Source organism: Ovis canadensis, chromosome 1 (genome assembly GCF_042477335.2).
Source record: "Ovis canadensis isolate MfBH-ARS-UI-01 breed Bighorn chromosome 1, ARS-UI_OviCan_v2, whole genome shotgun sequence".
NCBI lineage: Eukaryota > Metazoa > Chordata > Mammalia > Artiodactyla > Bovidae > Ovis > Ovis canadensis.
This window is the reverse complement of record NC_091245.1, coordinates 1,494,029-1,504,927: the sequence shown is the minus strand read 5'-3', so window position 1 is coordinate 1,504,927 and position 10,899 is coordinate 1,494,029. Positions and strand designations below refer to the sequence as shown.

Here is a 10,899-nt window from a genome sequence, read left to right as displayed (position 1 = left end):
ATCACTGACTCGATGGACATGAGTTTGGGTGGACTCTGGGAATTGGTGATGGACAGGGAGGCCTGGCGTGCTGCAGTCCATGGGGTCACAAAGAGTCAGACAGGACTGCGCAACTGAACAACAAAAAGTGTACCAAGATGAATGGAAACCATTAAGAAACTTGAGATTCCCATTCATGAAGGTTAGTGTAGGTCTCTAAAAATTATGCTCAGTGTTCAGCGTACAGGCCTTGCCCGCATTTTGCTCAGTGTCACTCCTCTGCCCTTTGGAGAGAACCCAACTAGCAGGCATGCGCAGAACTGTCAGCCCACGCCCCCAGGGGCATTCGCAGGCCGTCGCCACACAGTGAACCCGCGCGGCTTTCTACAGGTCGTCCGGACGATGAAGCTCCATCAGGCTTATGCTGGGACATAAGCGGAGGGTAAGCGCTGGTCTGGGGCAATGCCACGCAACACTGGTGCCTCCCGTGACCGCTAGCTGCTGTGAGCTCCCGCCCTTGTGGGGTTGAAAAGGGGGCAGTCCCCGCTCAGCAGGCACCGCGACCCCGAGGCCGTGCCGTCTGCCCTGCTGAAGGGAGCCACAGGGCAGCGCCTGGGTTGCTGCATGTGACCTGGCTCTGTTTATGTGATCCCCTGCCATTCATGATCCAACAGAGATTTTTATTTTCTAATTTATCTTTAGACCCCTTTCTAGAGCAGTTTTAGGTTCACAGCAAAAGTGAGAGGAAGGTGCAGAGGTTTCCCAAATGCCCCCTGCCCCGCAGGTGTGCGGGGCCCCCATTCTCAGAGCCTCATTTTGACCTCTGTGCCGAGGTCATCCTGTGAGCCAGGGTCTCTGACGGTGGCGCTGAGTCCTGACACTGGCCTTCGGGACATTCTGCGGGACCCTTGGCTGTGGCAGTCGGTGGTGATAACGTCTTCCCCTTGGTCCTTCCTGCCGCTGTAGCTCTTACCCCTGCTAAGTACAGCCCCCCGCGTCCACCCCAACATCAGAGAAAGGACACAGGGTGGGCCTGGACACTGCACCCCTCGCGAATCAGGTTGGACCTAGCTAAGCCCGTCTGCAGCTGCCCGCCTCGCGGCAGGGCACAGGGTGGGCCTGGGGGCATTCCGTGTCCCTTCCCATTAGTGCCAGCTCAGGCCCCGGGTCCCTCAGCCTTCAGAGAGGCCCAAGTGTCCCCTCCGCAGCGTGCGTGTGGCCACTTTCTGGAGGAGGTCCAGGGAGGTGCCTGCCACACGGACTGACTGGGGTTTGCAGCCACCTTCTCAGGACCTGGGGCGTGGGCTGCGGCTCAGAACTTAGGAGCCACGTCCCTCGGGAGCGGAGTGAAGACTGCAGAATGCCTGCTGGCCGGGCACCCAGAGGGTGGGCAGCCCTGCGGGGGGAGGACCACAGGCCGCCAGCAGTGCGCCGATGGGAGAACGGAGGCGGAAACAGCAGAGGGCCGAGACGGGCAGGGACGGGGGCGCCACCTGCCGGGAGCAGCCCCCGCACACGGCAGGGGTGCCTCTGCCATGGTGCCCGGGGCTGCAGGTGGCTCCCTCATGAACGAGCAGGTGAGGACTGGGGATGGGCAGGGGTCGTTCACAGGGACAGGGAAGGGTGTCTGCACACAAGCTTGTCCACTTCAGGTGTCCAGAAAGCAGGTGGTCCCAGCCCCCTGGACACAAGCAGTGCTCTAGCAGATTCAAGGCAGATTCAGAGGCCCGCCACCTGGAGCGCAGGTGCGGACGAGCTCCTGGTCCCCCGAGGGCTCTCAGCTTTCGGCCTTGACGACATCACATGGAAGGCTTGGCACGCAAAGCACACAGCACCTTCACCCTGGGGCCTCCGAGACCCACTGTCCAGCACACTCAGATGCCCACGGGGCTGCCCCTGGACAGGCGTAGGTGGGCCCTGGGGACAAGGCCCTCCACCCCCAAATCCACTCCAGGCGAAGCCCATTCCCTCCTCCAAACGTTCCCAGAGCCTCCGCGGGCAGAGGGCAGTGAGCTGGGTGCCCAGCTCAGCGATCCTCAGCACCCAGGGCCTTGGTCTTCAGGAAGACGCTCTGCATGGCCGAGACCCGCTGCTCGTCCCGGATGTTGAAGGCCTGGAACTGCAGGCAGGGGAGGACAGTGGGGTCACAGGCCATCGGGGCCCGTCGGGCGCTCCCTGGGTCTCTCCCTCTGGGTCTTCACTTGTGCAACCCCCCCTGAGGATGGACACCCCTGGGGTCCTCTCTCCCAGGCTCTTTCCTGGATGGGCCTGACACAGGGAAGGCCCCCCCCCCCGGGTGTACTGCCGCCCCCCCATCCCCACACACCCTGGAAGGAGCCCGTGTGGGCTCTCAAGGTGGGGTGAGAACTGGACAGGAGCTGGAGGGGCTCTGAGGGGGGCAGGGGAGACCTAGCAGAGCTGGTGGAGCCTGGGGGCTCAAGGTGGGGCAGTTGGCAGACACACCCGGATGTGGGCATGGCCGAGGGAGCCCCGAGTCCAGGGATGCAGCAGGAAGCTGTCCCCCGGAGGCCTGGGGCAGCCGCACTTCATCACGAGGAACGGAGCCCGGGGGGCAGGCGGGGCTCTGAGCATTTGTCCAGTGTGTGTTTGCGGGTGGTTCAGGGGGCACCAGGGGCAGGCTCAGACGGCCTGGTTCCCAGAGATGGGCCCTTGGCCCTTGAGGTCCCTGGCAGCTGGGGGCGTCCACAGCTTGACGCTCCCACTGCACTGCCCCAGCGAGGACTGACCTGCCCCACCTTCCTCGGCTCCTGACCAGGGGTTGCACAGCAGGGCTCCCTCCCCACCCACCATGAACCCACACCTGCCGGGCCCCCCAGCCTCTGCGCCCACCTTGTCCAGCAGGACGTCGAAGTAGGCAGTTGCCCAGTAGGCGGGCTCACCAGCAGGCAGCTGCAGGAGCGCCCGGAGCCCGCTGCCCACACGCGGCGGGGGGCTGCGGCCCAGGTGGGTGGCGTGGATGCGCAGGGCGGCCTCGGGCTGGCTGGCAAAGCGCTCGACACGCTGGTAGAGGGCGCCCAGGTCCAGGTCCGGGTCCTGCAGCAGGTTCCACTCGGGGTGCAGGAAGTGCGGCAGGTTCTTGGTGGCCAGGCAGCAGAGCAGCACCACCAGGGGGCGGTACACGGCGCCCTGAAGCTCCGCCCAGTCCTCGGGCGCAGGGAAGAGCGCGGCGGCCCACAGCAGCACCGTCTGCGGGGCATCGGGTCAGCCCACCCCGGGGAGGCCCCGCCCGCGCCGGGGAGGCCCCGCCCGCGCCGGGGAGGCCCCGCCCGCGCCGGGGAGGCCCCGCCCGCGCCGGGGAGGCCCCGCCCGCGCCGGGGAGGCCCCGCCCGCGCCGGGGAGGCCCCGCCCGCGCCGGGGAGGCCCCGCCCGCGCCGGGGAGGCCCCGCCCGCTCGCGCCTGCCCCAGCCTCTGCGCCTCCCCTGGCGTCGCAGAGGCCCCCATCCTCATGCCCCTCTTCTCCCTGGGGTCAAGTTCAGGGGCTTCTGAAACTCCCACCATCCTCTGGGCCTTTCCCATGTGCCCCGTCCTGCACGAACTCCTACTGATGCCCTGCAGCCCTACACAAAATGCCCTGCCCGGTGGCATCGCCCCTGCCCTCATCTGTAAGTCCAGGATGCCTGAATGCATCTGAAAACCACCAGAATAGACTTATCTGCCCCCCAGCACCTCCTGCTCCCCCACCCGAGCCCCCAGCCAGGAGCCTTTCCTGTCGCTTGGCGCCCTGCCGCACGCCCCCCAGGCCTCAGCCCAGCCGCTCCCCCTGCACACGGGCCCGGGAGAGGTCGCGCGGGACCACAAACCTTCAAGTGGCTGAAGGTCAGGCCGGGGCTCCGGCCGCCGTCCCGCCAGCTCTCGTGGTTGACCCGGTCGAGGATGGAGAGGCTGTCCAGGCGGTGGCCCGGAAGGGAGCCCAGCGCCCCCAGCAGCCTGGTGAGCAGGTAATCAGTGGAGACCCTGGAGCCCAACAGACACACCGTGGGCGGTCAGCACCGGCGCCGCCCAGCTGTCCAGGCGCCTGCTCAGAAAGGACGGTCCCCCGCCTCTGCAGCCTTCTGAGCCCCACGGGATGGCCGGGCCACACGGGGGCTGGCCTGGCGCTCGCACTATTCAGGAACCACCCCTGATGGGCCCTCAGAGGCGGAATGTCCCATTTCCAGGTAGAAGCTCAGGTCCAGGACGTGGGGGGCGGCTGGGCGCCCCCAGGCACGTCCGGCCCTCTTCGTGTGGGCAGGAAGATGCCCCCATGACCCACCAGGGGTGAAGCAGTGGCTCTGTGTGGGCGGGCAGGGGCCGGGTGAAGCCCCCCGGCCAGGCAGGGTGGCGTCTCCACTCCAGGCCAGGTCGGGTCAGGATGGGACCCAGTCCCCAGCCCTGGGTTTGAGGGGAGCTCAGCCACAGCCCCGTGCCCCCACCTCCCCTCACAGACACTGAGGAGGGCTCCCCTCCCCTGCAGGACGGGCCACCCTTCCTAGGCACAGGCTCCTGGGGGGGACCTGGGACCCGAGGCGGGGCTGTGGGGGCTCCAGGGCCGGGTGGGGGCTGCCCCCTCTCTCACAGTGGGGGATGCGCGTCTGGGAAGGGCAGAGTCCAGGGTCCATGCCTCTCTCCTCGGACACTGACCGCCCTCCCCAAGGGGCCTCCCCGCTGCCCTGTGCCCCCAGGTCAGTCCCCCGACCCTTGCCACTGTCCCACCAGAAGGGAAGGCGCCGGGTGGGGTGACAGAGGAGGCCACCCAGGACAGCCCCCCAGAGTTCCGAGTCCCCCCTCGGGTGCCTGACAGCACCCTCTCCCCAGGGGGACAGAGGGCGCCTCCCCATCCCCCAGTGCCAGGAGGCGAGGAGCTGGCAGCAGGGGGCAAGCAGTCTGGTGGGATCCCTGAAACCCCAGAAACAGCAGCGCTGTTCAGGAGCCTGGGCAGAGGTGGGCAGGGGACTCTGCAGGCCCGCCTGCCTGCAGTGGGGAGCAGAGGGCCGATGGGCCACCCCTCCCGCCGGCTCCCCGGGGCCCCGCACACCCGGAGTGCGCCCTACCTCCAGAGCTCAGCGCTGGCTGGCACCAGGGCTGCCTCCTGGCGGGCGATCCCTCGCAGGGCGCCCTCAGGGAACCCTGGCACAAGCCGGGCCCCTTCCAGGGCGGGCACCCTGAGCCTCCTCCGCACCACGGGCACCACGTTGAAGTGGAGTGTCCTCCAGCCGCTGGACACCCGCAGGGACAGGCCGAGCTGCTCCTCCCTCAGGCTGTCCACGCTCAGGGAGCCTGCAATGGGCCACCCGCTAAGCCATTCCCTCTCCCAGGCCGGCCTCTGAACCCCAACCTCCAAGCCTCGGGAGGTGCCTCTAACAAGGTACACTGAGGCCGTGAGGGGGGCCCTGAGCCAGTGAGAACTGCTCACGGAACAGACGTCGGGGCCTGCTCAGGGGAAAGCCCACAGGAGCACCCGGGGTGGGGTGGTGGGGATCTCTAGTCCAGGGGCGCACCCAGGGAGACCAGGCCGTGGGCACCGTGACCTGGGACCTGGGACCTCAGCCTCCAGAGCACGGAGGAAACGCGCTTCTGTTGTTTGGGCTGCCAGGCCCCTGGGGTCTGGAGGAGGTTCCTAACCCTTGGCTCGAAGAGGCTGATTTTAAGGCTGTGCCCCACGCCCTGGGACACCCAGTGCCCCCTCAGTCCCTGGTTGCCTCAGCACCCTTTTCCTGGACCCGTGGGCCCCTAACCCCGGGCCGGTGGGTCACAGCAGCCCCTCTGCTGGGGACACTCTGGGCTGCTGGAGGTCGGGTCCTTCCCTCCCCGCAGCCTGTAGCCCCTGCGGGTCCTCCAGAGGGTGGGGGCAGCCTCTGTGGCATTCCAGCTCCAGAGCCCGAGGGGGCTGGCTGTAGCTGGATGTCCCCTGATCAGACCCGCCTGCTCCCCACTTTCCACCCCTGTGCCCCTACGTGACCCGAGAGCCCCCTCCAGGCTCCACCTGTGACACCCCTCCAGGAAGGGCCAGGCCCAGGTGAGTGCCCAGTGGCCCTGCAGCCTGGGCGGTGAGGAGCTGGCTGGGCACAGCCTCATCCAGGAGGAGGCCCTGGACCCCACCAGACATGCAGGCCTGGTACCGGAGCCTGGCTCCTGCTGCACATTCCAGCCAACCTGCTCCCCACTCCCTGCCTCCCCCGCAGACCTCAAGGGGCCCAGCCTAGCCCTGGAAAGCGCCCCAGACCACCAGGAGGGGATGCTCCATGTCCCTTTCCCCAGACACACACACACCCTGGAGAGAGCAGGCACTCTCAGGGCAGTGGGAGGGGCTCTGTGTGCAGCCTGGGTGAGGAGGGGTCTTCCCTGCCCTCCCAGTGCTGCCCAGCGAGGGTGCCAGGCCAGAGGCCAGGGGCCGGCCAGCTGGGGCCTGGAGGGCGGGTCATCAGGTCCCAAAGGGAGTCCCCAGCACGTGCTCTGGAGGGCTGTCTCACTGCTGGAGAGCCCGGTCTGCACTGCCTGCCTTGGGCCTCCCATGGCCCCGGGGTTCAGGGAAGAGCCAGCGTGCCCCCTACCCCCGTACAAAGACCCCTCCCCCACAGTCTCCGCAGGGCGGCTCTTGGGCCACCTTCTGTGACCCTGCCCAGAGCAGGTCCCGGCCCTACCACTGGGGCCACTCCGTCCCCTGCAGGGCCCGTCTCCGCACCAGCTGAGCGGGGACAGGGCTCAGGGACCTCCAGCCCCTCCCATTCAGTGTGGCTGGAGGCCCCTGTCATGCAGACACCTGGGTGGTTTCGCTTCCTTATCTGCCTTTGTTCACAGAAAGGTGGCTTGGAAGGCAGCCAGCCGCACCCACCGTCCCTGGCACTCCCCGCCTCGGCCTGCCTGGTCTCACCGGTTCCCAGGGTTGGGGCGGCCTGAACCCCCGCACCTGGACTGCCGCTTCCCTTTTAAGGCAAGTGTCAGAAGCAACGCCTGGAATTTCCTGCAGCAGGAAGCACGGGTGGGGAGGAGGGGCCTGGCCACTGGGCAGAGAGAGCCCTGCAGGTGGCAGGGCCCCGTGGAATGGAGGAAGAAGGGACGAGCCCTGCCCAGCTGCCTGCGGTCACTGTGAAGCTCAGAGGGGACCGGACAAGATGCGGGCAGGGCTGAGCTCAGGAGCGCCCATGACAGGCTGCGGCCACCCAGCGGGGCGCATCTGCCATCAGCCTGCAGCAGGCCTGTGAGGGCCAGGTGGGCAGCCTCCCCGTGGGCTCGGAGTCCTCATGTCGGCTTGCAGACAGATGCCTGGCTCCCCCGCAACCCGCAGGACCTGAGCCTGGACGTGCAGTCAGACCTGAGCTCCGTACGCTGGGCGGCCCGGGACAGGTCAGCACCCCTCAGGTGGCTGCCGTCCCACTCGCTGATGTGGGGCCAAGAGGACTCCAGGCGACAGCCACAGGCACTCCGTGCCTGCCCCTCCCGGGAGAGCCGCGCACCTTGTCGCGGTCCCAGGCCCTGCCCCGCGGCCCTGCCCCCTGGAGGAGGCACTGCACCACCCTGGGCCCACGCCATGCGGGGCTTTCCTTCCGGCACCCTTGAGGTCCAGGCAGCCCCTGCTGGAAGGAGGCCCACAACTTCTGGGCTTGTCAGGAGTGCTGCCCGTGGCCCCCACCCATCAGATCACATCACCAGGGCAACCAGGGAGATGCTGAGGCCAGAGCCCGCTCAGCGGAAAGTTTCTCGCCACAGAACCTGCCCAGGACCAGGACACCAGCATACATAGAAACAGGGCTGTGCACACCAGCACACCCCCCCCACACACATGTGCGCACACATGCACTTATGATCCCACAGTCCCACACTCACAGACACACACGGTCACACATGCATGCCCTTACACAGCCACATTTGCGCACACTTACACACAATGCACATGCACTCACGATCCTACCGTTTCACACTCACACACGTGTTCACACACGCACTCACCATCCTGCTATCCCACACTTGCACACGTGTTCACACATGCGCGCACACACACACGTGTTCACACATGCACTCACCATCCTGCTATCCCACACTTGCACACGTGTTCACACATGCGCGCGCACACACACGTGTTCACACACGCACTCACCATCCTGCTATCCCACACTTGCACACGTGTTCACACATGCGTGCACACACACACGTGTTCACACACGCACTCACCATCCTGCTGTCCCACACTTACACACACACATGCACTCACCACCCTGTCACCCCACTCTTACACACGTGTGCTTACACATGCATTCGCGGGCCTGCCATCCCTCACACACACCCCCACACATGTGCGCACATGTGCCCTCAGATCCCACAGTCCCACGGTACACACACACCCTGAACAGTCACACGTCCTCGCAGGCGCATGGAGCACAATCGCCCGCACCTGGCGCGATGAGGCGGTGGTGCTTGCAGTACACGACGGCCGCCACCAGCAGGTCCTTGAGGACCCGCAGGACCTTGCTGGGCACGATGTGGCCACAGCTCCTGGCGCTGCCCTCCAGGGAGGCCTCGAAGACATCGCCCGCCTTCCAGCGCTCCAGGCCGGCTGCTTCCTGGGGGAGGCCCAGGCGGCAGCACCCCAGGCTGCCCCCTGCTTCGGCGGCCCCCACCTCCTCAATCACCAGGGCCTCGGCATCCACCCACAGGGGCACCTCCACGTCCAGCGGGCCCTCCGAGGAGCGCAGGGCAAACTGGAAGGCCTCCAGGTCCCGGGAGTAGTCCACGAGGAAGCGGGGGTCCAGGGCGTGCGCGCGCTCCAGCAGGGTGAGCACCACGTCCTCGGCGCGCTGGTGTTCCTGCGCCCGGGACGCCGCCCGCGAGCGCAGGGCCTGCAGGTAGTGGTGCCACAGGGGCACCTGCACGGCCATGGCTGCGGGCACAGCCCCACGGATGGGCAAGGCGCCGGCAGCAAGCGGGCTGGCTCCCACCAGCGACTGGCGGGCGGGCGGGCGGGGTGCAGCGGCTAAATAGCTGAGCGGGGCCCCGGCTTTGAAGTGAGGGTGAGTCAGGCATCAGCGATTAGGAACGTCGCGGGCGGGCGGGGCCTGGCTTCCCTCCCGCCACCGCGGCTCCACGGCCCAGGCCCAAGGGCATCCAGGCTCCGGACTTTGCCCCTCTGGGCCTGGCCCCCCCCACCCCATGCTGTCCTGTCCTGGGTGCCCCTTTTCCACCCTTATGCCCATCACAGTAGCCGCAGGTGGGACATGGGCCATCCGAGTGGGACGTGGGCCATCCCCGCTGCTCGGCCGCGCCAGACCCCTCAGTGGGAGCTGTCCACTGCAGCTGCCACCTCCCAGCAGCCTCTCTCTGAGGGCCAGGCTGCAAGGCTGTGTTTCCATGGCAACCCGGACACCACCCCCCTCAGGCGCCTGTGCCCATGTAAAGCAGGGAGCCCAAACCCACTGCCTCCTCCCCCTGCAGGGCCTGTGTCCAGCCCCAGCGCCCAGCCCCAGGCCCTCAGACCCCCGCGGGGCCCACCTCCCATCCACCTGCCCTTAGGCCTGAGAGGAGTCTTCACCCCCGGGGCCTGGTGCTGGACCGAGCCCGGTTCCAGAGGGTGCCTCCCTGGGCCTGCCTGGCCAGCCTGGGAAGCCTCGCCCTGCCGCCCCCTCCAGCACAGTCCAGCCCCGCCTGCCACTGCACAAATCCCAACCAGCCTCGGGAACTGCCCTGCCGACCCCGGGCCCCGCCCGGCTGGCCGTGCATCTGCGTTCAGCCACTGCATGGTCTACAGACAGTGAGTATGGGGCCCTCCCCTGGCCAGGCGTCTGGAGACGCTGTCCCTGCAGCACTCCAGGGGAGCCCCTGCCCCCGCCCCTGCCCAAGACACCCAGGGAGCTGTGCCCATTTCAACGCTGTGGGCAGGACCGGCATCAAGCACTCTGTTCCTGGTGCTTGGAGACACCGCTAAGAAGCTGCAGCCCCCGTGGGGGTGTCTCCGCTTCCACACCTCCCAGGACGAGGAGCCCACCACCTCACAAGGCAGCTCGTGAGAGTCAAGAGAAAATAGATTCACGTCCTCGGCCCTGGCTGGCCCTGCCCTCAGGGTTAGCCCAGTTAGCCCAGCGCATGCCTGCCCCTCCCCAGGGCAGCTCTGGGGGTTCAAGCCCACGCTGTTAGCAGCCCTCCTTGTGCCCTGCTCATCCCGCCTGCTTCCCGCGCCATCTGCCAGGAGAATGCTGACCTGCAGGGAGAGGCACTGGGGCCCTTCCGCCCTGACCTGACCCTTGGCACGGGGCCCTGCCTGCATCTGGAGCCACTGTCTGTGACTCAAGGATTCTCACGTCGCTCCAGCGTCACCCTCCCACGAATCTCACAGCTCTCCTGAATCCACCCAGGAGACCTGGCGACACCTGTCTACCCAAAGTGCCAAGAGCTTTGAGCCGCGGGGAAGGCCCATGCCATGCCCAACGGGCTGCCTTGGGCTCTGCGCTCTGAGGACACTGGGGCAGGGGCCCTCCCCGCCCGGGGCACTAGCCCCTGCTGTCCCTGGAGCGCTGCTCCTGGTCGGCGACCCTGAAGGGCTGGAGGCTGGCCGTGCACACTTCTCACCCTCCCCGTGCCCATCCTTGCCCTTTGCTGGCGCCCCTGCTCCCGGCACCCCACAACCAGGCCCATGTGCCCCAGGGTCTGGCAGACCCCTCGGACCCAACAAACTCAGCGTGCATCTCCAACCACAGAGGGTTCTCCCCGCCCCGCTCCGGTCTCAGGGGAGCCCCACTTCTGCCCAGCGAGTCCTGGATCTGTCCCCCCACGCCCTGCAGACTGTCCACCCCAGCCCACCTCTCCCCAGGCCTCTGGTCCCTGGCCCTGAGCTGTCAGGGCTGGCCTTCCAGGAGACAAACCTGACTGGGAGCCTCTCTGGTGTCAACCCTGTGTCCACACTCCCAGGAACCTTCTCCTTCATCTCTGGCC

At 67.2% G+C, this 10,899-nt stretch overlaps 1 protein-coding gene across 1 annotated transcript; it reads right to left on the bottom strand.

Annotated features, from left to right (window-relative positions):
• Nucleotides 1–638: 638 nt before the first annotated feature.
• MAB21L4 (mab-21 like 4) lies at nucleotides 639–8,921 on the bottom strand. The gene is made up of 5 exons (XM_069600016.1): nucleotides 8,369–8,921; nucleotides 5,031–5,256; nucleotides 3,801–3,954; nucleotides 2,830–3,186; nucleotides 639–2,098 (listed from the first exon to the last, which is right to left on the bottom strand). The coding sequence occupies exons 1-5, from the start codon at nucleotides 8,850–8,852 to the stop codon at nucleotides 2,006–2,008; spliced, it is 1,314 nt and encodes a 437-aa protein (XP_069456117.1). The 5' UTR covers nucleotides 8,853–8,921; the 3' UTR covers nucleotides 639–2,005.
• Between the last annotated feature and the right edge of the window lie 1,978 nt (nucleotides 8,922–10,899).

Coding starts and splice junctions, on each gene's coding strand:
- MAB21L4 (XM_069600016.1), bottom strand. CDS start 8,852: ATGGCCGTGCAGGTGCCCCTGTGGCACCACTACCTGCAGGCCCTGCGC. Junction 3,187..3,800: donor TGACCTTCAGCCACTTGAAG/GTTTGTGGTCCC, acceptor GATGCCCCGCAG/ACGGTGCTGCTGTGGGCCGC. Junction 2,099..2,829: donor TCGACGTCCTGCTGGACAAG/GTGGGCGCAGAG, acceptor CCCTGCCTGCAG/TTCCAGGCCTTCAACATCCG.